We start from the raw sequence: 24709 nt of genomic DNA on the forward strand, positions 1-24709 counted from the left end.
AAACGAATGAGAGTGTCGGTGGAAGGGTACTGTTGGGGACATCGGGAGAGAAAGAAACGGAGGGCTGGGAGGCCCTGGTCATGGCAGATGGAGGTGTAGAGGGATTGGATATCCATGGTGAAGATGAGGCGTTGGGGGCCGGGGAAACGGAAATCTTGGAGGAGGTGGAGGGTGTGGGTGGTGTCTCGAACGTATGTGGGGAGTTCCTGGAGTGGGGGATAGGACAGTGTCGAGGTAGGTAGAGATGAGTTCACTGGGGCAGGAGCATGCTGAGACAATGGGTCGGCCAGGGTGGTCAGGCTTGTGGATCTTGGGAAGGAGATAGAACCGGACAGTGTGGGGTTCCCGGACTATGAGGTTGGAAGCTGTGGGTGGGAGATCTCCTGAGGTAATGAGGTTCTGTATGGTCTGGGAGATGATGGTTTGGTGATGGGGGGGGTGGGGTCATGGTCGAGGGGGCAGTAGGAAGAGGTGTCCTCGAGTTGGCGTGTGTAGAGGTGTAGAGGTCAGTGCGCCAGACTACCACTGCGCCCCCTTTGTCCGCTGGCTTGATGGTGAGGTTGGGATTAGAGCAGAGGGATTGGAGGGCTGCACGTTGTGAGGGTGAGAGGTTGGAGTGGGGGAGGGAGGTAGACAGGTTGAGGCGGTTAATGTCCCGGCGGCAGTTGGAAATGAAGAGGTCGAGGGCAGGTAATAGGCCAGCGCGGGGTGTCCAGGTGGATGCAGTGTGTTGGAGGTGGGCGAAGGAGTCCTCGGAAGGTGGGCGGGAGTCCTGATTGTGAAAGTAAGCTCGGAGGCGGAGGCGACGGGAGAAGTGTTCGATGTCACGGCGTGTATTAAATTCATTGATGCGTGGACGGAGGGGGATGAAGGTGAGTCCTTTGCTAAGGACTGATCGCTCGTCCTCAGTGAGTGGGAGGCCCGGGGGGATGGTGAAAACTCGGCAGGGCTGGGAGCTGGGATCTGGTGTGGGTGTGGAGCTGGGAGTGGGGTCGGAGCCGGTAACTGGAGTGGGTGTGATGGTGGGGGGAATGGGGGTGGAGTCAGGACCAGTCTCGGAGATTTACACAGTGTTTGGGGTTTCAGTGTTAATTGAGGAAATTCTGTATCAAGGTGGGTCCCTGGTGATGGGAGGGGGTTTGATGGACACCCACAGAAGGTGAATCTCGTATCATGGAGAGCGAAGACTCGGTGAGGTGTGTGGGGGTGGGGGTGTGGGTCTGCACTGCTCGGGGGGTGAGAAATCCTGGTGTTGGGGGGAGGGAGGGAGGGGGGTACACTCACACCCTGTATTCTGCTAACGGCTTCCTGACTAGTCAAGGGGGAGTGTGTGTGTCCCTGAGGGTGGGGATCTCCCATCCCTCATTGCGGGGGTAGGAGTCTGTGTGGGGGTGGGGTGGGGTGATAGTCCCCGGGGAGGGGGGAGTGGGGTTACTGTCCCTGGGGGGCGGGGTTGGAGTCCCCGGGGGACGGGGGGTAGGAGTCTGTGTTTGGGGGGGTGGGGAGTTACTGTCCCCAAGGGGTTGGGGTTGCTGATCCCAGGAGGGGTAGGAGTCTGTGTGTGTGGGGGTTTACTGTCCCCGGGGGGGGGTGTGGGGTCTGTGTGTGGGGAAGGGGGTTATGTCCCCGGGGGGGGGGGGGTGTTGGGGGGGTTCTGTCCCCGGGGGGGGTGTGGGGTCTGTGTGTGGGGAGGGGGGTTGTGTCCCCGGGGGGGGGGGGGTGTGTGTTGGGGGGGGTTGTGTCCCCGGGGGGGTGTGGGGTCTGTGTGTGTGTGTGTGTTGGGGGGGGTTGTGTCCCCGGGGGGGGTGTGTGTGTGTGTTGGGGGGGTTCTGTCCCCGGGGGGGGGGGGGGGGTTTGTTGGGGGGGGTTGTGTCCCCGGGGGAGGGGTTGTGTGTGTGGGGGTTTACTGTCCCCGGGGGGGGGTGTGGGGTCTGTGTGTGGGGAAGGGGGTTATGTCCCCGGGGGGGGGTGTGTGTTGGGGGGGTTCTGTCCCCGGGGGGGGTGTGGGGTCTGTGTGTGGGGAGGGGGGTTGTGTCCCTGGGGGGGGGGTGTGTGTTGGGGGGGGTTGTGTCCCCGGAGGGGTGTGGGGTCTGTGTGTGTGTGTGTGTTGGGGGGGGTTGTGTCCCCGGGGGGGGGGGGTGTGTGTGTTGGGGGGGTTCTGTCCCCGGGGGGGGGGGGGGTTTGTTGGGGGGGGTTGTGTCCCCGGGGGAGGGGTTGTGTGTTGGGGGGTGTTTACTGTCCCCGGGGGGGGGGTGGGGTCTGTGTGTGGGGAGGGGGGTTGTGTACCCGGGGGGGGGGGTGTTGGGGGGGTTGTGTCCCCGGGGGGGGGGGTGTTGGGGGGTGTTTACTGTCCCCGGGGGGGGTGTGGGGTCTGTGTGTGGGGAGGGGGGTTGTGTACCCTGGGGGGGGGGGTGTTGGGGGGGGTTGTGTCCCCGGGGGGGGTGTGGGGTCTGTGTGTGTGTGTTGGGGGGGGGGTTGTGTCCCCGGGGGAGGGGTTGTGTGTTGGGGGGTGTTTACTGTCCCCGGGGGGGGGGGGGTGTTGTGTCCCCGGGGGGTGGTGTGTTGGGGGGGGTTGTGTCCCCGGGGGGGGTGTGTTGGGGGGGGTTGTGTCCCCGGGGGGGGGTGTGTTGGGGGGGGTTGTGTCCCCGGGGGGGGGTGTGTTGGGGGGGGTTGTGTCCCCGGGGGGGGTGTGTTGGGGGGGGTTGTGTCCCCGGGGGAGGGGTTGTGTGTTGGGGGGTGTTTACTGTCCCCGGGGGGGGGGGGTGTTGTGTCCCCGGGGGGTGGTGTGTTGGGGGGGGTTGTGTCCCCGGGGGGGGTGGGGAAGTGTGCGCTCGATAGTTGGAGTGTGATCGGGTGGTAGCCCCGCCCCTTCGTCTGGCTGTTTCCTGGTCACGTGCCAGAATGTATCCACACGGTGAGTCATGTGACTGGTCAGCTGACTCCGCTCGGTGGTGGTTCTGTTGCAGACGGAGCGGGGCGGGAGGTGAGTGTGAGCCCGGTCTCTGCTCCTACCCCAATATCCCCCAGGGCCCAGAGACACGACAGTGCAGAGGGAGCTTTACACTGACTCTGGCCCCGTGCTGTCCCTGTCCTGCGAGTGTTAGATGGGAAACAGTGTAGAGGGAGCTTTACACTGTATCTATCCCCGTGCTGTCCCTGTCCTGGGAGTGTTTGATGGGGACAGTGTAGAGGGAGCTTTACACTGTATCTATCCCCGTGCTGTCCCTGTCCTGCGAGTGTTTGATAGGGACAGTGTAGAGGGAGCTTTACACTGTATCTATCCCCGTGCTGTCCCTGTCCTGGGAGTGTTTGATGGGGACAGTGTAGAGGGAGCTTTACACTGTATCTATCCCCGTGCTGTCCCTGTCCTGCGAGTGTTTGATAGGGACAGTGTAGAGGGAGCTTTACACTGTATCTATCCCCGTGCTGTCCCTGTCCTGGGAGTGTTTGATGGGGACAGTGTAGAGGGAGCTTTACTCTGTATCTAACCCCGTGCTGTCCCTCTCCTGGGAGTGTTTGATGGGGACAGTGTAGAGGGAGCTTTACTCTGTATCTAACCCTGTGCTGTCACTGTCCTGGGGGTGTTTGATGAGGGGGACAGTGTAGAGGGAGCTTTACTCTGTATCTAACCCCATGCTGTCCCTGTCCTGGGAGTGTTTGATGGGTGACAGTGTAGAGGAAGCTTTACTCTGTATCTAACCCTGTGCTGTCCCTGTCCTGGGAGTGTTTGATGGGGACAGTGTAGAGGGAGCTTTACTCTGTATCTAACCCTGTGCTGTCCCTGTCCTGGGAGTGTTTGATGGGGGACAGTGTAGAGGGAGCTTTACACTGTATCTATCCCCGTGCTGTCCCTGTCCTGGGTGTGTTTGATGGGGACAGTGTAGAGGGAACTTTACTCTGTATCTAACCCTGTGCTGTCCCTGTCCTGGGAGTGTTTGATGGGGACAGTGTAGAGGGAGCTTTACTCTGTATCTAACCCCGTGCTGTCCCTGTCCTGGGAGTGTTTGATGGGGGACAGTGTAGAGGGAGCTTTACTCTGTATCTAACCCCGTGCTGTCCCTGTCCTGGGAGTGTTTGATGGGGACAGTGTAGAGGGAAAAGTGAGGTCTGCAGATGCTCAAGATCAAAGTTGAAACTTTATTGCTGGAACAGCACAGCAAGTCAGGCAGCATCCAGGGAACAGGAGATTCGACGTTTCGGGCACAGGCACAGGCACAGGATTCCTGAAGAAGGGCCTGTGCCCGAAACGTCGAATCTCCTGTTCCCTGGATGCTGCCTGACCTGCTGTGCTGTTCCAGCAATAAAGTTTCAACAGTGTAGAGGGAGCTTTACTCTGTATCTAACCCTGTGCTGTCCCTGTCCTGGGAGTGTTTGATGGGGGACCGTGTAGAGAGAGCTTTACTCTGTATTTAACCCCATGCTGTCCCAGTCCTGGGTGTATTTGATGGGGGGGGGGTGGGGGGAGAGAGACAGTGTAGAGGGAGTTTTACTCTGTATCTAACCCCGTGCTGTCCCAGTCCTGGGTGTATTTGATGGGGGGGGGAGAGAGACAGTGTAGAGGGAGCTTTACTCTGTATCTAACCCCGTGCTGTCCCTGTCCTGGGAGTGTTTGATGGGGAGGGTGAAGTTAAATCTGCTCTCCTGAAAATTCTCTGATTATTCCTGTTTTTTTGGATCTGTGTGTGAGTACAGGCAGGTGTTGACTCTGATATAATTGGCTCTGAGGCAGTTCAGTATTTGTCCAAGTTTAGTGTTGTTTTCAGGCTCGGGGAATTAGTTTTTATTGAGTTTTGTTCTGGTGTTGTTTGTTTTGAAGGTGTGGTTCTGCCGAGCAGTGGGAGGCTGCAAGGACCTGCTGCTGCTGCCCGTCGATGCCCTGCATCAGGCCAGGACAATGGATGCTCTGGTTGGATGTGTGGAGAAGGAGCTGGCCATTGAGCGTAGACAGCTGGGGCCTGGTGAAGGGTGCTCGCTGGTGGCCTATGTGCCCACCAAGTGGCTGGGCAGTCTGAAGGAGAGGAAAGTGCTACCAAGCTGCTGTCCCAGACCTGAGGGCCTCAGTGATGCTGAGGTGACAAGCTTTCTGCAGCCATCAGTCAGCAAGCTGCCTGCCGGCTGGACACGTGTCTCCCTCCAGGTCCTGAGAAAGGCACGCCTGGCCTACCGTGTGGGCCCGGATCTCTGCTGTGTGACCAGCTGCTCAGGTGGAGTAGGGAGAGGAGCCAGCAGCCCGGATCTGAGCTCTGTCTCTGGCTTCATGCAGCATGTGGCTGAACAGAATTACCAGAATCTCTGGCAGACAAGCCAGGGCCAATCGCTGGGGCCTGCTGCTGCAGCTCCTCGGGAGAAGCCTGAGGCCTGCTACCTCCAGGCTCTGAAGGCAGCTCTCAGCCGGGTGTACGGCTGCAGCTTCATCTGGATCGGTGGAGACTCTGGGCGAGAGCCTGGACCTTCTCCAGCAGCCATCAGTCGGGAGCCACAGCCTAATCTGCTTCCCGTTGAGGCCCTGCTGGAGTCAGGCCAGTTCCTGTATGTGATCCAACCCTTCTGTCAGTATTCACTCCGGGATGTGGTTACCTACAGCCCTGCCAAGCTGGCTAATAGTCATGCCAAGGTGCTCTTTCTCCTGTACCAAGTTCTCCAAGCCATGCAGGCTGCTCACTGCGAGGGGCTGGCCTGTGGCAGCTTGTCCCTGACTCACCTCAAGCTGGATGAGAGACTCCATGTCCAGCTGCAGCTCAACCTGTCTGACTATGAGAGGCCAGAGGCCGGAGAGCTGACCGGGGAAGAGGCTGGTGACCAGGGCAGCGACCGGGAAGCCTTCAGTGAGCAGCTGAATGAGTCCTCACTGTCAGCACTCCTCACTGACTGGGTTCATGGGCGGATTAGCAACTTCACCTACCTGATGGTACTCAACAGACTGGCAGGCCGCAGAGCTGGTGACCCCAACTATCACCCCGTCCTGCCCTGGGTGGTGGACTTCACAGTCCCTTACGGAAAATTCCGGGACCTTCGCAAATCCAAATTCCGGCTCAACAAGGGAGACAAGCAGCTGGATTTCACCTACGAGATGACCAAGGAAGCTTTCGTGGCGGGAGGCCAAGCTGCAGATCAGCTGCATGTCCCCCACCACATTTCAGATGTCCTCTCTGATATCACCTTCTACGTTTACAAAGCTCGCCGGACTCCGCGCTCTGTCCTCTGCAGTCATGTCCGATCCCAGTGGGAAGCCAATGAATATCCTGCCAGCATGGAACGGATGCAATCCTGGACCCCAGACGAATGTATCCCCGAATTTTACACGGATCCCACCATCTTCCAATCCATCCATCCTGACATGCCGGACCTGGATATTCCAGCCTGGTGCAGCTCCTACCAGGAGTTCATTGATATCCACCACCAGCTGCTTGAGTCGAAGGAGGTCTCTGCCAATCTGCACCATTGGATCGATCTGACCTTTGGCTACAAACTGAGCGGCAAGGAAGCGGTGAAAGCCAAGAACGTTTGTCTGCCCCTCGTGGACAGTCACACCCACCTGACTAACTATGGGGTGGTGCAGCTCTTTGACCAGCCACACCCCCCTCGGCTGTTCAGGGGCAGCTGTGCCCCACCAGAGTCTGCACCGCCCATCAGCCTGAAGGAGGCAGCAGGGAGCCAGCCAGTGGATGTGGTGGATGGTCTGGTGGTGGAGTCTGTGGGCTCAGAGGGGCAGGGGCCAGGTGATTGTTTGAAGGAGGAGGATCTGGAGGAGGGGACAGAGGCACTGGATTCCCTGGCTGCCTCAGGTAAGCCTTCAGAGCACTTGCCTCCTTCCTCTGCCTGTAACCTGTCGATGGCAGATCCCCGAGCTCTCAGCAGCCGAGGGAATCGTAACCGAGGCACAGCTTCTCGTGAGCTCCTCGAGGCCAAGATCCACCTTCCTGAGGGTTTCAATCCTCTGCAGCCTCTGGAGGAACTGGAGAAGCTCGACAACTTCCTGCTGCGCGGGTTGTACAGTGAGTTGCCGGAGATTGTATTCCAGCATCATGCTCCCCAGCCATCCTTCTCCCAGTTTGTGCAGAGAGACATGCAGGCATTTGGGATCCTCATTGCGGAAATCTTCTTTGCTCAGCGGCTGCGAGCTCAGGCACCAGACACCCCTCTGTGGGATCGTTTTCTGGCTGTGCGGAAACTGTGTCCCCACCACATGAGAGAGATCGCTGCTCCGCTCCAACACGCTGTCTCGACGTTACTGCAGCTTCACGACAGCCCTGAAGAGTTACTGAAGACTCAAAGCCCTGCTGATTGGAGCCGCTTGTTTAAGTATCGGGCTGTCTGTGAGGGGTTACCACCCCCCAGCCCCACCCAGCTGCTCAGTCCCTGCTGCCCCACCATCCCCTTCCCTCGTTACTTCAGCGCTCTTCACAAGTTTGTCTGCACTTACTATTCACACTGGTCTGAAGATGGAGACCAGGGCCGCGATTTTGTCTTCTCTCTCTGGCAACAGTTAGATAAACTCCTGGAGCAGATGCAGCCAGAGGGTCTGGAGATTCTCCTGCCCTTTGTCCTCACCCTCATGTCCAGTGATTTGACAGCTGTCTACACTGCCTGGTATTTCTTTGAGCCCATTTCCCGTGCTTTGGGACCTCGCAATACCAACCGTTATCTGTTGAAGCCCCTGGTGGGTGTCTACGAGAAACCCGGCTATGTCTGTAGCCGTTTCTACCTGTACACAGATTGTTTTGTTGTTCAGCTGATAGTGCGGCTCGGCTTGCAGTCTTTCCTGAACAGCCTGCTGCCCCATATCCTGCAGGTCCTGACTGGGCAGGAAGGGCCTGAGGAAGACCGGGTGCTCGATGGAGCCGGGGAGGATGAGGAAGGTGTGTCAGACATGCCAGCCTCCTACTCCAGCTCTGAGCTGAAGGCTGCAGGACCATGCGACTCATCCAATTTCATCGACTTCTCCTCAGGCATCAGCTTCAGTGACCAGGCTGAGCTGACTGAGAACGAGGACTTCCAGAATGGAATCTTCCTGAGCGACCAGGAACAGGAGTTGCTCAGCCTGGGGAAGCTGAGCAACAAGAGCAGTAACAGTGACTCCTCGGCTGAGGACAGAGGCACCGACTCAGACTCTAAGGACAGGCTGAGCCTCCGCTCGATGGACAGCCATCAGGATCTCAAACTGGCCGAGGGTGTCCTCCTACAGCCCAGGGATGACGAGGAAGAGGAGGAACAGGGGGTGGGGGACGAGGAGGAAGCAGCTCCTGAGGAAACAGTCTTCTGCTCTCTGCCTGATCCCAGGGAAAGGGAAGCCATCCCAAAGGAGGATGATGTGGATGAGGAAGAGTTGCTGAGTGAAGGGAAGGAGCAGAAGATCCTGTTTGGTAAGGGGCAGCACCGCCATGGACCAACACAGGCCATCCCATCCCAGAGACTGGGTTTGGGGAGGGAGGGAGTGAGGCCTGAGCCTGGGGGGAGGGAGGGTGCGAGGGTGGGCTGGGTTTGGAGGGAGGGAGGGTGCGCGCGAGGGCTGAGCCTTGGGGGAGGGTGCGAGGGCTGAGCCTGGGGGTGACTTTAGGGGAGGGAAGGCGCGAGGGCTGGGTTTGGGGGTGGGTTTGGGGGGAGGGAGGGTGCGAGGGCTGAGCCTTGGGGGGAGGGAGGGTGCGAGGGCTGAGCCTTGGGGGGAGGGAGGGTGCGAGGGCTGAGCCTGGGGGGGAGGGAGGGCGCGAGGGCTGAGCCTGGGGGGGAGGGAGGGCGCGAGGTCTGAACCTGGGGGTGGCTTTGGGGGAGGGAAGGCGCGAGGGCTGGGTTTGGGGGTGGGTTTGGGGGGAGGGAGGGTGCGAGGGCTGAGCCTGGGGGTGGGTTTGGAGGGAGGGAGGACGCGAGGGCTGGGTTTGGGGGGAGTGAGGGTGCGAGGGCTGAGCCTGGAGGTGGGTTTGGGGGGAGGGAGGAAGTGAGTGAGGGATAAATCAAAGTCTGGAGAGGGGGCAGGTGTTGGTTTGACCTAGCGAGTGCCCCCAGGAGGGTGGGGGCTGGTATTGCTTCCAGTTGGGGAGTGCCTTGGGGGTGCTGACGAGCAGGGTTTGACTCAGGGTGAGAGACCACAGAGGGGTGGTGGTGGTTCATTGTGACCTGTTGTTGCTTCCTGAAGCTGATTGGTTGGTTTGTTGCCATGCAGATACTGCGTGTAAGATGGTGAAGTGGTTGACCGCGAAGCTGGGACCCACGCTGAGCTCCCGCTACATCGTTCGTCATCTCCTGCGACTGCTGACAAGCTGCTACCTGGGTAAAGTGATCCTTTGTGGTCCTGCCTGATTCACACTGGCCTTGCGCCTTCATTTCCACAAACAAACAGGTGCAGGCCATTTGGCCCCTCCAGCCTGCTCTCCCTTTCAGTGCAATTGGCTGATGCTTATCTTTCAAATCCCATATTCCCATCTATTTCAAAATAATCCTGGATTCTCATTCCTAACAGTAATCTGTAAACAACACCTTAAAAATACTCACTGACCCCCCTCCCCCCCCCCCAACAATGAGGCAGTGTGTTCCAAAGTCCCCCACCCTCTGAGATGAACACATTCCCCCCACCCTGCCCTAAAAGGATGACCCTTCATATTAAGCCAGTGCTCCCCCCCCTTCCCTCCTCTGTTCAGGACTGACCCACATGGGGAAACAACCTTCCCACAATCCCCTTGGTGAGACCTTTCCGGATCTAATCCATCCCCCACAATCCCTTCCACCCCACCTTTCCAAACTGCAGCAGGAACGAGCCCACTGTATCCAACCTTTCCCCGAAAAACAACACGCTCATTCCAGGGATCAATCCAGGAAACCTCCTCTGGACCAGCTCCCACACAATTACACCCTTCCTTCAATAGAGACCGAAACCGCACACAGTATTCGAGATGTGGTCTCAACCAATTCCCTGTGGAGCTGCAGCAAGGAATCCTTACCTTTATATTCAATTCCTCACGTACTAAAGGGTAGCATCCCATTGGCCTTCCTGATTACGTGCTGTACCTGGATACTATCTGTTGTCACTCCAACTCTAGAACTCCCAGATCCCTCTGCAGCTTAGAATTCTGCAGTCTTTTGTCACACGTGTCTAGGGCAGGGGTTTGGGGGTGTGGAGACTGTGGATGGTGGGATTTGTAACAGAGACAAAGATATTCCTCTAAAGTTTAAATTTTGCCTCTACTTGCAGTGGAAGTGAATGGAATTAATCTGAATTCCCCTGGTTGCAGGTTCCGAGCAGCATCACTTTGTGTTGCCTGATGATGATGATGTCGATGATGTGGGGAATATCTGTGAGTGTCGGATGGTGCTGGGAGATCTGACAGCGAGACCAGTCCTCGAATGCCTGATGTATGTGGCCCAGCTGTATGGGGAGCCCGTGCTTACATACCAGTGTCTCACCTACGTTGTCTACCTGGTAAGCTCACTGTCACAAGCTTTTCAGCTGTTAGCTTAACAAAACCCTGAAGTTACCCAAGTCCACTTTTGTGAGATTACTGAGTGAGCAGCTTTCTGATTTGTTGAGTGTTTGGGTTTTTTTTTTAATGGAAAACTGTTTCCTTTGGGAGCAGTTTCACAAGGCACATCCAAGGGGCTGCAAATGTCCTTTCAGTTCTCAACTCTGTCCTTGTGAATGTAGGAACTTTGCAGCAACAAATTCTTTCATGTCACTGAGGCGCTCAACAACAACGTTTGTTTATATCGCACACTCAGTAATGTGAAACCTCACGTGGGGCTTCAGAGGAGCTCTTCTGTTTGAATTCAGTCTGATCTGGCCAATATCTCTGGCTCAGTCTTACTGCAGTTCTCCAGTGAAACTCAGCAAAAGCTGGACAAACAGCACCTCATTTTCCACTTGGAAACTCTTCAGCTTTCAATATCAAGTTAAATCATTTTAAATCCTGAGCACCTTGCCCCATGTCCTTAACCCCACCCCCAACCCCCTGCCGCCCACACACCAGGCCTTTTGTCACATGGCCTGCTACCAAAAACAGCCCATCGTCCACTCCTAAGGGTCCCAACCAGCAGGTATTGATTTCCCCCAGGCTGACCTTTACCTCCCCTTCCACCCAGGTCACAATCGAGTCAACTATGATCTCCTTGACTAGCAGCTCAGGCTGGACAGATCGAATGGCCTAATCTGTCCGTATGTTTGCATCTGGGTCACCTCTGACCTGCCTTTTGATGTGTTGGATGGCCAGGGTTTGAAGAAACAAAGTGTAGCTCATTACCAGCCAACGTGCCCCCACCCCCAGCGGTGAGGGACTCTCAGGCACATGCACACACAACCCCCCCCCTCGCCCCCCCCATCATTTGGAGGGATAGAGCAGCTGGAACAGGCTGGCTTCCTACTGACCTGACCTCTGACCCTGCAGGTTGGCCCTGGTAACAGCTGGAGGTTAAACAGTCGGAAGGAGGCAGGGTTACTGTCTGGAGTGGTCCTGATGCAGAAGATCATTGTTTACCTGTCGGACACCACCTTAATGGATGTGCTGCCCAAGATTAACCAGGAAGTACTTCTCCCAGTGCTGGATGCCCTGACATCACCGTACACCAGGTAGGCCGAGGCTCTGAGACTCTGTCTCCCTCAATCCTGGGAATGTCCCTGAACCTGCAACATGGCTTCTGTGTCTGTAAGTGAGAGAAGAGACAGAGACTTGGTGCAGAAGTAAACCAGAAAATTTCTCTCCCAACCCTGGCCCACCCCACCTGACAGACAACAGCTCATATCCAACCCCGCGCCTCCAGACCCTGACAACACACATCAGCTCATACACACACACACACACACACACACACACACACACACACACAGCTTCAGAGAGACAGACACGGTGCACAGATAAACTAGAATATCTTCCTCGCCCCTCCACCCCCGACCCAAGAACAGGCACCCACACCCACCAATCTCCCCCATCCCTCACCCTCTCACTGCCACCCCATGCAGACACACAAGTGGTTTCACTGAGAGAGACAGAGGTAAACCTGACCATTTCCCTGCAGCCATGCACACTGAGCAGATATTCACTGCTGTACCCAGCAGACCTGAACCCCACCACGTTCTAGTGAGCACAGGAGCCAGGGGAGGGGCTTTCCTGCAGAGAAAACTGGGGGAAATTTGATGGGGACAGTGTCACTGTGGCTTCAAAGAGTTAAGGGAGCTGTCTCTGTTTCTCACCTTGTCCTACCCCTGGGACAATACCCACCTGACTTGGCACCCTGTATCCAGTCAGCTTCTGCCAGTGAAGGTGCTCTGGATTGTTTTAATTTGGTTGGAAGGTGTTGGAGGTGTTCCTCCGTGGCTGCAATTCTCAGTTGGGCAGGGTGTATGTAACCATGTGTCTCTGTGTGTGTGTCTCAGTTTCCCGAGTGGGGCCCAGGCTCGCTCTGTGCTCTGTGTGAAGACCCTCAGTCTGATCGTGCTGGTGTGCCTGAGGATTGGACAGGAGATGGTGATCCAGCACATGAGTGAGACTCTCTGTCGATTCTTTGAAGGATTCTCAGTCCCTCCTGATGTAGAGCAGGTAGGTCCCTCACAACTTCAGATACTCTCCCTGTCAGACAGTTTCAAGCTCTACGTCAGTGGAATCCACAGCTTCAGAGATATGTGATCCCAACCCCACACTGACAGGAAATATTAACAATCACTGCAGTGCTGAGGGAGCGCCGCACTGTCGGAGGGTCAGTGCTGAGGGAGCGCCGCACTGTCGGAGGGTCAGTGCTGAGGGAGTGCCGCACTGTCGGAGGGTCAGCGCTGAGGGAGCGCCGCCCTGTGGGAGGGTCAGTGCTGAGGGAGTGCCGCACTGTCGGAGGGTCAGTGCTGAGGGAGTGCCGCACTGTCGGAGGGTCAGCGCTGAGGAAGTGCCGCACTGTCGGAGGGTCAGTGCTGAGGGAGCGCCGCACTGTCGGAGGGTCAGTGCTGAGGGAGGGTCGCACTGTCGGAGGGTCAGTGCTGAGGGAGTGCCGCACTGTCGGAGGGTCAGCGCTGAGGGAGTGCCGCACTGTCGGAGGGTCAGTGCTGAGGGAGTGCCGCCCTGTCGGAGGGTCAGTGCTGAGGGAGTGCCGCCCTGTCGGAGGGTCAGTGCTGAGGGAGCGCCGCCCTGTCGGAGGGTCAGTGCTGAGGGAGCGCCGCCCTGTCGGAGGGTCAGTGCTGAGGGAGCGCCGCCCTGTCGGAGGGTCAGTGCTGAGGGAGCGCCGCCCTGTCGGAGGGTCAGTGCTGAGGGAGCGCCGCCCTGTCGGAGGGTCAGTGCTGAGGGAGCGCCGCCCTGTCGGAGGGTCAGTGCTGAGGGAGCGCCGCCCTGTCGGAGGGTCAGTGCTGAGGGAGCGCCGCCCTGTGGGAGGGTCAGTGCTGAGGGAGCGCCGCCCTGTCGGAGGGTCAGTGCTGAGGGAGCGCCGCCCTGTGGGAGGGTCAGTGCTGAGGGAGCGCCGCCCTGTGGGAGGGTCAGCGCTGAGGGAGTGCCGCACTGTCGGAGGGTCAGCGCTGAGGGAGTGCCGCACTGTCGGAGGGTCAGCGCTGAGGGAGTGCCGCACTGTCGGAGGGTCAGCGCTGAGGGAGTGCCGCACTGTCGGAGGGTCAGCGCTGAGGGAGTGCCGCACTGTCGGAGGGTCAGCGCTGAGGGAGTGCCGCACTGTCGGAGGGTCAGCGCTGAGGGAGTGCCGCACTGTCGGAGGGTCAGTGCTGAGGGAGTGCTGCACTGTCGGAGGGTCAGTGCTGAGGGAGTGCCGCACTGTCGGAGGGTCAGCGCTGAGGGAGTGCCGCACTGTCGGAGGGTCAGCGCTGAGGGAGTGCCGCACTGTCGGAGGGTCAGTGCTGAGGGAGTGCCGCACTGTCGGAGGGTCAGTGCTGAGGGAGTGCCGCACTGTCAGAGGGTCAGTGCTGAGGGAGGGTCGCACTGTCGGAGGGTCAGTGCTGAGGGAGCGCCGCCCTGTCGGAGGGTCAGTGCTGAGGGAGCGCCGCCCTGTCGGAGGGTCAGCGCTGAGGGAGCGCCGCCCTGTGGGAGGGTCAGCGCTGAGGGAGCGCCGCCCTGTCGGAGGGTCGGTACTGAGGGAGCGAAGCAGACCCTGGTCTGAGATGTTTGGGAGGAGGAATCCACAGTGCGGAGAATGAGGTGGATATTTGTTTGTGCTGGTCAGGTCTCTGGCTGTTTGCCCTGAGTTTGCTTCTCTCTGCAGGTGGAAGTGAGTGAGAATTTGAGGCCTGGAAGCAGAGGAAACTCCGACAGCCCGGATTCAGGCAGGGATCCGGTTGCCCTCCAGGAGCTGCAGAAGGTGTTCAGTTTGGAGATGGCTTATTCTGCCTATGTCCCATTCAACTGCCTGATTGGTGAGGAGTGTGTGTGTGTGTGTGTGCGGGGGGGTGGTGGTGAGGGAGTGGGTGGGTGTGTGTGTGCGGGGGGGTGGTGGTGAGGGAGTGGGTGGGTGTGTGTGTGGGGGGGGGTTGGTGGTGAGGGAGTGGGTGGGTGTGTGTGTGGGGGGGGGTTGGTGGTGAGGGAGTGGGTGGGTGTGTGTGTGGGGGGGGGTTGGTGGTGAGGGGGTGGGTGGGTGTGTGTGTGCGGGGGGGTGGTGGTGAGGGAGTGGGTGGGTGTGTGTGTGGGGGGGGGTTGGTGGTGAGGGAGTGGGTGGGTGTGTGTGTGGGGGGGGGTTGGTGGTGAGGGGGTGGGTGGGTGTGTGTGCGGGGGGGTGGGGGGGTGGTGGTGAGGGTGTGTGTGTGGGGGTGGGGGGGTGGTGAGGGAGTGGGTGGGTGTGTGTGTGGGGGGGGTTGGTGGTGAGGGGGTGGGTGGGTGTGTGTGCGGGGGGGTGGGGGGGTGGTGGTGAGGGTGTGTGTGTGTGCGGGGGGGTGGGTGGTGGTGGTGAGGGGGTGGGTGGGTGTGTGTGCGGGGGGGTGGGGGGTGGTGGTGAGGGGGTGGGTGGGTGTGTGTGCGGGGGGGTGGGGGGGTGGTGGTGAGGGTGTGTGTGTGTGTGTGGGCGGGGGGTTGGTGGTGAGGGGGTGTGTGGGGGGGGGAGAGGGGGTGGGTGGGTGTGTGCGGGGGGGTGGGGGGGTGGTGGTGAGGGAGTGGGTGGGTGTGTGCGGGGGGGTGGGGGGGTGGTGGTGAGGGAGTGGGTGGGTGTGTGTGTGGGGGGGGTTGGTGGTGAGGGGGTGGGTGGGTGTGTGTGTGGGGGGGTGGTGGTGAGGGTGTGTGTGCGGGGGGGTGGGGGGGTGGTGGTGAGGGTGTGTGTGTGGGGGTGGTGAGGGGGTGGGTGTGTGTGTGGGGGTGGGGGGGTGGTGGTGAGGGGGTGTGTGGGGGGGGGAAGAGGGGGTGGGTGGGTGTGTGGGCGGGGGGTTGGTGGTGAGGGTGTGTGTGTGAGAGAGGGCGGGTGGTGGTGGTGGGGGAGAGGGGGTGGGTGTGTGTGTGTGTTTGCGGGGGGGTGGGTGGGTGTGTGTGTGTGTGTGTGCGGGGGGGTGGGGTGGTGGTGAGTCTGTGTGTGTGTGTGTGAGGGGGGGTGGTGGTGGGGGAGAGGGTGGGTGGGGGGGAGAGGGGGTGGGTGTGTGTGGCGGGGGGGTGTGTGTGTGTGTGTGGGGTGGGTTGAGGCCATTGAGCCTTCTCTCTGGGTGGGATGTGGGGCACAGAGAGCTATTTCCTGGGTCTCTGATCCTCCATCTCTGATGTCGCAAGGGGCCAGGAGGTGCTCTGTATTCTGGGTCCATTCCAGCAGCCGCTCAGGCTCGGCCCTGACCCTCTGTCCCTCGGTGGGAGGGGGAGGGCGATGGGGTGGGGGCTGCTCTGTTTCTCAGCCTCTGAGTAAAGCTCTTTGGTGTTTGCAGGTGACACGATGATTAAGAAAGTCCTTCGGAATCACCATCACGTCTGGAAGCTGATGACCCAGTTCCAGGAATCGGTGAGCGCACAGACCCAGGAATCAGCAGTCCCGCTGCCTTCAGGTGTCCCGTCAGGGAAGTCTCCCTCCGGACATGACCAGCCTCTGCCTGATGATGGAGTAACAGGAACATTTGGGAGTGTGACGGTGGGGAATCGGATTGAGATCCCAGTGGAAAGTATTTTGGAGCCTCATCTCTCGGCCCAGGTGAAGCAGTGCCCGACTCCCCTGGTATTTGCTGGCTCCCAGGAGGGGGGTGCCCTGAAACAGGAGCTGCCCCGCAGTGCCCGGATGCTGTGTGGGAACTGGCTGGCGTATTGGCAGTACGAGATTGGGCTGAGTCAGTATGATACCCATTTCCACTTCCATCAGATTCGGCTGCAGACCTTCACTGGGCACACGGGCACCATCAAATCAATCGCCAGTCTGAGTGGTGAAGACTTCTTCCTGAGTGCCAGCCGTGATAAGACAGTGCGGCTGTGGCCCCTCTATAACTACGGTGACGGTACACGAGAGATGGAGCCGCGGTTTGTTTACTCCGAGCACAAGAAGTCTGTCTTCTATGTCCACCAGGTGGAGGCCCTTCAGCAGGTGCTCAGCTGTGATGGTTCCATCCACCTCTGGGACCAGTTCACGGGTAAGAGAGTGCAGGACCCCTCCCCGCGGTGAGGCCCCCCCCTCCCCCAAACAGGGACAGTGCCCCCCCCCCTCCCCCAAACAGGGACAGTGCCCCCCCCCCCTCCCCCAAACAGGGACAGTGCCCCCCCTCCCCCAAATAGGGACAGTGCCCCCCCCCTCCCCCAAATAGGGACAGTGCCCCCCCCCCCTCCCCCAAACAGGGACAGTGCCCCCCCCCCCCCCCTCCCCCAAACAGGGACAGTGCCCCCCCCTCCCCCAAACAGGGACAGTGCCCCCCCCTCCCCCAAACAGGGACAGTGCCCCCCCCTCCCCCAAACAGGGACAGTGCCCCCCCCTCCCCCAAACAGGGACAGTGCCCCCCCCCCCCTCCCCCAAACAGGGACAGTGCCCCCCCCCTCCCCCAAACAGGGACAGTGCCCCCCCCTCCCCCAAACAGGGACAGTGCCCCCCCCCTCCCCCAAACAGGGACAGTGCCCCCCCCCTCCCCCAAACAGGGACAGTGCCCCCCCCTCCCCCAAACAGGGACAGTGCCCCCCCCTCCCCCAAACAGGGACAGTGCCCCCCCCTCCCCCAAACAGGGACAGTGCCCCCCCCTCCCCCAAACAGGGACAGTGCCCCCCCCCCCCCCCAAACAGGGACAGTGCCCCCCCCCCTCCCCCAAACAGGGACAGTGCCCCCCCCCCTCCCCCAAACAGGGACAGTGCCCCCCCCTCCCCCAAACAGGGACAGTGCCCCCCCCCTCCCCCAAACAGGGACAGTGCCCTCCCTCCCCCAAACAGGGACAGTGTTGACTCCCCCTCAGAGAGGGTTTAGGAAGACAGACATAGTGTGGGTTGGAGGGAGTGTCTTGGAGGGTATGTGGGGGAGGGGAGGCTTTCAGTTGGAGGTGGGTGGGTGGCAGCAGGGTGCCTTTCTGGGAAAGGTAGCTGGAGGTGTACCCTCCGTACAGTATTCCAATTTTCCCAAAGGGATTTGGAATGATCTGGTTTGTCTTTTCCAGGGAAGACCGTCAGGGTTTTTGATGCATTTGACTCTCGGAATCCAATCACAGCTGCTGCCTCGATGCCAGCCCCTCACTGCAGCCTCATCACTGCCACAGCTGACTCTGTCCTCCACTTCATCGATCCAAGAAAACCCGGATTTCAGGTAAAACCACCCACAGGGTCAACCAACCCAGTGACAGGGGTCAGTGCTGAGGGAGTGGGCCCTGTCGGCGGGTCAGTGCTGAGGGAGTGGGCACTGTCGGAGGGTCAGCGCTGAGGGAGTGGGCACTGTCGGAGGGTCAACGCTGAGGGAGCGCCGCACTGTCGGAGGGTCAGTGCTGAGGGAGTGGGCACTGTCGGAGGGTCAACGCTGAGGGAGTGGGCACTGTCGGAGGGTCAGCGCTGAGGGAGTGCCGCACTGTCGGAGGGTCAGCGCTGAGGGAGCGCCGCACTGTCGGAGGGTCAGCGCTGAGGGAGCGCCGCACTGTCGGAGGGTCAGCGCTGAGGGAGCGCCGCACTGTCGGAGGGTCAGCGCTGAGGGAGCACCGCACTGTCGGAGGGTCAGCGCTGAGGGAGCACCGCACTGTCGGAGGGTCAGCGCTGAGGGAGCACCGCACTGTCGGAGGGTCAGAGCTGAGGGAGTGGGCACTGTCGGAGGGTCAGAGCTGAGGGAGCACCGCACTGTCGGAGGGTCAGCGCTGAGGGAGTGGGCACTGTCGGAGGGTCAGAGCTGAGGGAGCGCCGCACTGTCGGCGGGTCAGCGCCTCTGCAGGGGTTTGTGGTGACAGTGTGATGACGGGGCGGTGACTGTGTTAGTTGCCTGTGGGTAGTAGTCTGCTCTCTGGGCTGTGGGTGAGTTTTGCTGGGATCTGTGTGTTTGATTGGTGTTGCGTGCTGGGCCCCTGTCTTGCAGCACGAGTTCCGGTTGAACACCAGTGTGACAGCTGGGCTGATCCGTTGCCTAGCGGTCAGTCCCACCGGCCGCTCAGTTGCAGTTGGGTTCTCCTCTGGATATATCTACCTGCTGGACACGCGCACTGGGCTCCTCCTGAAGGTGTGGCAGGCCCATGACAGTGACATCCTTCAACTCAAGGTACGTCCGTCCCTGAGGACATGGTGGGAACCATGTTAGGGTGGGCCAACTGCTGTTGAGGGGTCCTCAGAGGGGCTGATCAGTGCACCAGGGACTGAGTGACCAGTGTACAGGGCAGAAGAAGGCCATTAGAACAGCAGGAGGCCATTCAGCCCTTCAAGCCTGCTATGCCATTCAATAATATCATGGCTGATCCAACATTCCTCGTGTCCATGTTCCAGCCCTTCCCCTGAAACCCTCGGTTCCCTGACTGATCAGGAATCTCTCTCTGTCTCAGCCTTAAACACACAGAGTGACTCTGCTCCCCACAGCGCTCTGTGGCAGGGAGTTCCAAAGACTGACATCCTCTGAGAGAAGACATTCCCCCCCATCTCTGTTTTACATTGTTGGCCTTTTTATTCTGAGTGTGTGCCTATGACTGTGGTCCTAGCCTCTCCCATGAGGGGAAGCAGCCTCTCAGCGTTGACCCATGTCAGGCTTCTGTTTCAGTGAGATCACCTCCCATTCTCCTAAACCACAGCAGGTGGAGTCCCAGCGTTTGCTCATAAGACAATCCCTCCAGACCATCCTTCTCTGAATTACTGCCAACCAAATGATTTCCTTCCTTCAATAAGGGACCAAAACTGCTCTCAGTATTCCAGATGTGGTCTCCCCACCACCTTGTACAGTTGCTGTAAGACTTCCCTACTCTTATACTCCAACCCTCGTGGAAACAGACCACCATTCCATTACCCTTCCTGATTACCTGCTTGTCCCTGTGTGCTGGGTTTCATACACAACTATCCCCAGGTGCCTTTGTACCACAGCTTTCTGCAGTTTCTCTCTATTTAAATAATATTCTGTTCTTTTGTTCTCTTTCCCAAACTGAGCAACTTCACATTTTCCCAAATTATACTCCATTTTTTTTCCTCACAAAGTTTGATCACTCTAAGCTGTTTATATCCATCTCTCAACCTGCCTTTCCACATGTTTTTATGTTACCTGCAATGTGGTTACCCTGGATTCACTTCCAACCTCCAGTTATGGTCCCAGCACTGATCCTTGTGGACCCCCTGGTCACGGGTCACCCAGAGCCCCAAACCCTATTGCTGTTTCCTGCCCATGAGCCAGTTCTCTCTCCATGCCGATACACCACCTACATCACCATGCACTGCTATCGTTTGACTTAATGTTTTGTGAGGCACCCTGATGAAAACCTTTTGCAAGTCCAAAAACAACTCAACGACTGATTGGCTCTGGCTGAGACTTCCTGAGAACACTGTAATAACTCAGTCAGGCACTATTTCCCTTTCATGAAGCCATGCTAATTCTGTTGATTCAATTATGATTTTCCAAATGTGCTGCGATTACTCCCTTAATTGATTCCAGCACTTTGCCAACAATAGATGTTAGGCTAATCTGCCAAAAGTTACCCTTGTTTTGCCTCCATCCTTTTTTGAACATGGGTATCACGTGAGCAGTTTTCCAGTCCTTGCCTAGAATCCCATGATTGTTGGGATGGGAGCCTGACTCAGTCCTTGGCTATCCCCTGATTTCCAATCCCCTCCCCACCCACAGACACAGACCCAGACCCAGAACCCCTTGATCTGGTGGTCACTGTGATACCTGATGCTGTAACTGAGCTTGACATGAAACGCCTTCCCCTCAGGGACTCGACCCAAGCGCTCCTCCCAATGTGTGATTGTGTAATCACCCTAGTTACCGATTCTCTAACCGGTGCTAATCCTGGTCCGATCGCCCTAGTTACCGATTCTCTAACCGGTGCTAATCCTGGTCCGATCGCCCTAGTTACCGATTCTCTAACCGGTGCTAATCCTGGTCCGATCGCACTAGTTACCGATTCTCTGACCAGTGGTAATCCTGGTCCGATCACCCTAGTTACCGAGTCCCTAACCGGTGATAATCCTGGCTCGATCGCCCTAGTTACTGATTGAAAATTGTTGCAGTTATGATTCAGTGCCTCTCTGGGATGTGGCCATTTCTGGGCAGTTTTCTGCATTTTGCTCCTGTCTGCTGCCCCTCCGGAATGGCCCTGAGGTCATTCAAGAGCACATTTTGGGTCTTGGCGTCAAATTTTTACGCAGCTCTGGAGAAAGCTGCAGGTGTCTTTCCTGGAGACACGTCAGGATGTGTTTTTGGATTTAACTGTGGTCTGTTTGATCATGCAGTCATCTTGTGTGATGCCAATTGATCACTGCCCATTTTATAGTCATCGGGTCATACAGCATGGAAGATCAGATATCCTCAATTAATCCAGTCCCCCTAAACCCTTCCTAATAATGTCCCCGTCCAAATACCTTTTAAATGTTGAAATCGTACCAGCCTCCGCCACTTCCTCTGGCAGCTCATTTCATTGCTCCCCACCCTCTGCATGAAACTGTTATGCCTTAACTCCATTTTATATCTTTCCCCTCTCAACTTAAACCTATGCCCTCTAGTTCTGGACTCCCCCACCCCAGGGAAAAGACCTTGTCTATTTATCCAATCCATGCTCCTCATGATTTTATAAACCTTTGATATGGTCACCCCTCAGCCTCCGACGCTCCGGAAAACAGCCCCAGCCTGTTCAGCCTCTCCCTGTAGCTCAAATCCTCCAACCCTGGCAACATCCTTGTAAATCTTTACTGAACCCTTTCAAGTTTCACAACATCTTTCCGATAGGAAGGAGACCAGAATTGCACACAATATTCCAAAAGTGGCCTAACCAATGTCCTGTACAGCCGCAATGTGTACTCAATACTCTGACCAATAAAGGAAAGCATACCAAACGCCTTCTTCACTATCTTATCTACCTGCGACTCCACTTTCAAGGAGCTATGAACCTGCACTCCAAGGTCTCTTTGTTCAGCAACACTCCCCAGGACCTTACCATTAAGTGTATAAGTCCTGCTGTGATTGGCCATTATCAATTCCTCAGGATATAAACTGTCCAAGCCGGAGCAGCCCCTGTCAGATGCTGCTTCCCAATAAAATCAAACACACAACTATAGACAGTGAGAAACTCAGCAGGTTAACACCTGAAGAGAGAGAAGCAGACTTAATGCTTTGGGTCCTGTGACCTTGCATCAGAACAGAAAGCAGGGAGGAGGTCTGGACAACACCTGCCCATATCTCTCCTCACTATCCCAGGTCCCAGGCTCACTCCCCAGAAGAAGCAGCAATTTACCTGCATGTCTCCTGTACTCACTGCTCACAATGTGGTCTTCTCTGCTGGGAAGACAAAATGCAGATTGAGTGATCATTTGCCAAACACCAAAGCTCTATCAGTAATAATGACCCTGAGCTCCCAGCTGTCTGCCACTTTGACACCCCACCATGTTGCCATGCCAATACTTGTGTCTCAGCCCTGCTACAGTGCCACCAGGATACACGAACACAAGCTAGAGGAACAGCACCTCATCTTCCATGTCTGTACTGCAATGTGTTCATGACCCAACACTAAGTTTAACAATTTCAGAGTGGGACCACCTCCCTCCATGTTATCACCCACCCTCACACCATCAGCTTCTGTTCCCTCCAGGTTCCCATTTTCAAATGTTCACATTTCCTGTTATCATCAGTTCAGCAGTTACATCTCCCCTAGCTTATCATCAATCCCTTGATCTGCTTCTGTGCTTCCCCCATGCCTGGCTGCCTTCAGTTCTGATGAGCAATCACTGGACTTGACGCATTAACTCTGTTTCTCTCTGTACAGATGCTGCCAGACCTGCTGAGTTTCTCCAGCACACTGGCTTTTGTTGCTGGTTCCTGATGTAGAGTTGGAAGAGTTGTGGGCTGGCCAGGGTTAAAGGAGTTTAGTTTGTTTGTGTTCAGTGGGCCAGTGTGTGGGCGATCTGTGTTGATCTTGGCTAACATTTCACAGCAGGGTAAACAGAACAGTGAGGCCCTGGGGTTCAGGGTTCACTGGCCTCACACAGCAGCCTGTCCCAGCAGGAAGTCTCACCAAACACCATTCCCTTGCTGGATCCTTGCAGCACTCCGACTTCAGCCAAGGCCGGAGAAATGCCCATGTTTAAAAGGCAGACTTAAAACCTGTTCGAATTGTGGGTGTTCATCCCAGAACCTTCTCCTTGTTTGAAGACTAACTTTCAAACTTACGTCTGGTTAACTGACACCTCTAACACAATGGGGAAAAGGACATTATTGGCCATGTTCTGGTTAAGCTTCTTGGAATTTTCTACTGCTAAATAAATGTAGGTAGTTATTGTTATCTTGCTGCTCACTGTATTCTGGTTTTCCCTTTGCTCAGAGTGCAGAGAGCAATGTTCTGGTCAGTTCGTCTACTGACCACTCCCTCACCATCTGGAAAGAGTCTGACCAGAAGCCATTCCACCATTACCGGTCACCCTCTGACCCTGTGCACACATTTGATCTCCATGGTAATGAGATTGTAGCTGGCACAGTGGCCAATCGCATTGGGATCTACTCGCTGCTGGACAGCTCATTCCCGATCTCCATGAACAAGCTGAGTTCAGAGAACTTCCGTGGAACACTGACCAGCCTTGGGATCCTGCCTACAAAACGGCTTCTCCTGTTGGGATCTGATAACGGGGTGATCAGACTTCTGGCCTAGACTGTTGGAGCCTACAACAACAACACACTGTTTTCACACAGACCTGCTGCCCTGAGCTCTCCCTTCGGTTATTAAACATGAAGTTCAGCTCGTCCTCCAGTGACGAGCACAGTTACTCGAGTGGCCCCCCTCCCAGCACGGAGGGTTTTTAAAATGTACTGTATAGTGAAGGAGCTGGTTGGATTTCAATTTTGAAATGCGCTGGAGAAAGGGCAGGACCACTCTGAAAGTTTCAGAATGTTTACAGTCTGGAAATATGGAGACTCCTTTTAAACAGAACAGTTTCTGTCTGTCGGCCAGTTGCTTCAGGGCTCCACTCTGGTTATAAAACTGACCCACTTCTACACTTGGTGCTTTCTGTTCAGTTGATGCTCAGGTGAAAGTTAAGAGGCTGCAATCCGACACAATGACTGGGATACCCCTCCCTCCCTCGCTCATTGACTTATCGTCTACCCGAGACACTCAGTCTGTACTGTCTGCCAGGATTGAACTCCAGTCCACAGGCTTGTGTCAGGTTATGGTGGGGTTGATGGCTCACAGCAAGCGGGAGCTGGTTTGAGCTCCTGTTATGTACCTGTCCCATCCTTCCTGATATGGGGCATTAGCCTTCCTCTGTTTAAATGCTGCATCCACACTAGGTCTGTCTGACTTCAGATACCCAATGATCGATAGGAGGGGCATTACAGAAATAAACTTCCTGCCCTCCGCCGAGAGTGGGCAGTGGGGGGGGTAAGAAGGAGCAGGTATCACTGGGTAATAAGGGCCTGTGTCACCGGTCACGCAGACAGACAGAGGAGACGATAAGCCAGGGTGGAGGTCAGGGGTAGTGTCCTGGACAGTCTGATCTCTGACCCTGAGGGGACTTTAAGGTAAGGGGTCAATGATTACAGCGGGAAGTTGGTGAGTATTGAATGGAGTGTAACCTCCTTGGTCAGGACTGGGGAAATGTGTCACTACATGGTGTTGACATCTTTAATGGCCTTCTATTCCACTCTGTATCATAGTGTCTTCAGAAAAAGGAAGGTGCTGAGTGTTTTCTATGGTTTATTTCAGGTATTAAAGAGATACTCGACTGTTAAAATATCAAATTGCTCACTGTGTGAGAGGGTTCTGTCTCCATGGAAACCTGACACCCATTTGTTCTGGGTCGGTGTGTGGGTGCACTGCCCCTCCCTCTCTTTCAGGAGAAGGTGGAGTCATTCTTGTGTCAACTGGGGGGGGGTGGGGGGGGGGGTTGGTTCTGCACTCATACCCACCCCACCCCTCCCTGCCCATTGCCCTGTACCCACCCCATCCACAGCCCCCTCTCTCTCACCCCCTCCTGTACCCACTCTGAGAGGTGGGGAGGGGCTGCTATTCAGCAGTAACATACCTGGGGCAGGAACGGGTTACTATCCCACAGTAACGTTCCTGGGGCAGGAACGGGTTACTATCCCACAGTAACGTTCCTGGGGCAGGAGCGGGTTACTATCCCACAGTAACGTTCCTGGGGCAGGAACGAGTTACTATCCCACAGTAACGTTCCTGGGGCAGGAGCGGGTTACAATCCCACAGTAACGTTCCTGGGGCAAG

At 57.1% G+C, this 24709-nt stretch overlaps 1 protein-coding gene across 1 annotated transcript; it reads left to right on the forward strand.

The window, feature by feature from the left end:
* The first annotated feature begins 2929 nt into the window (after nt 1–2929).
* On the forward strand, nt 2930–24683 carry wdr81 (WD repeat domain 81). Its single transcript, XM_087977137.1, has 11 exons — nt 2930–2983; nt 4817–8363; nt 9158–9265; nt 10224–10411; nt 11370–11551; nt 12356–12518; nt 14167–14317; nt 15797–16486; nt 17489–17634; nt 18385–18564; nt 22814–24683. The coding sequence occupies exons 2-11, from the start codon at nt 4895–4897 to the stop codon at nt 23135–23137; spliced, it is 5601 nt and encodes a 1866-aa protein (XP_087833263.1). The 5' UTR covers nt 2930–2983; nt 4817–4894; the 3' UTR covers nt 23138–24683.
* Nucleotides 24684–24709: the final 26 nt, after the last annotated feature.

The sequence above is a fragment of the Chiloscyllium plagiosum genome, unplaced genomic scaffold (assembly GCF_037043375.1).
Source record: "Chiloscyllium plagiosum isolate Xiang-an unplaced genomic scaffold, Cpla_swu_hap1 HiC_scaffold_31, whole genome shotgun sequence".
Lineage (NCBI taxonomy): Eukaryota > Metazoa > Chordata > Chondrichthyes > Orectolobiformes > Hemiscylliidae > Chiloscyllium > Chiloscyllium plagiosum.

Coding starts and splice junctions, on each gene's coding strand:
- wdr81 (XM_087977137.1), top strand. CDS start 4,895: ATGGATGCTCTGGTTGGATGTGTGGAGAAGGAGCTGGCCATTGAGCGT. Junction 16,487..17,488: donor CCTCTGGGACCAGTTCACGG/GTAAGAGAGTGC, acceptor TGTCTTTTCCAG/GGAAGACCGTCAGGGTTTTT. Junction 18,565..22,813: donor GTGACATCCTTCAACTCAAG/GTACGTCCGTCC, acceptor CCCTTTGCTCAG/AGTGCAGAGAGCAATGTTCT.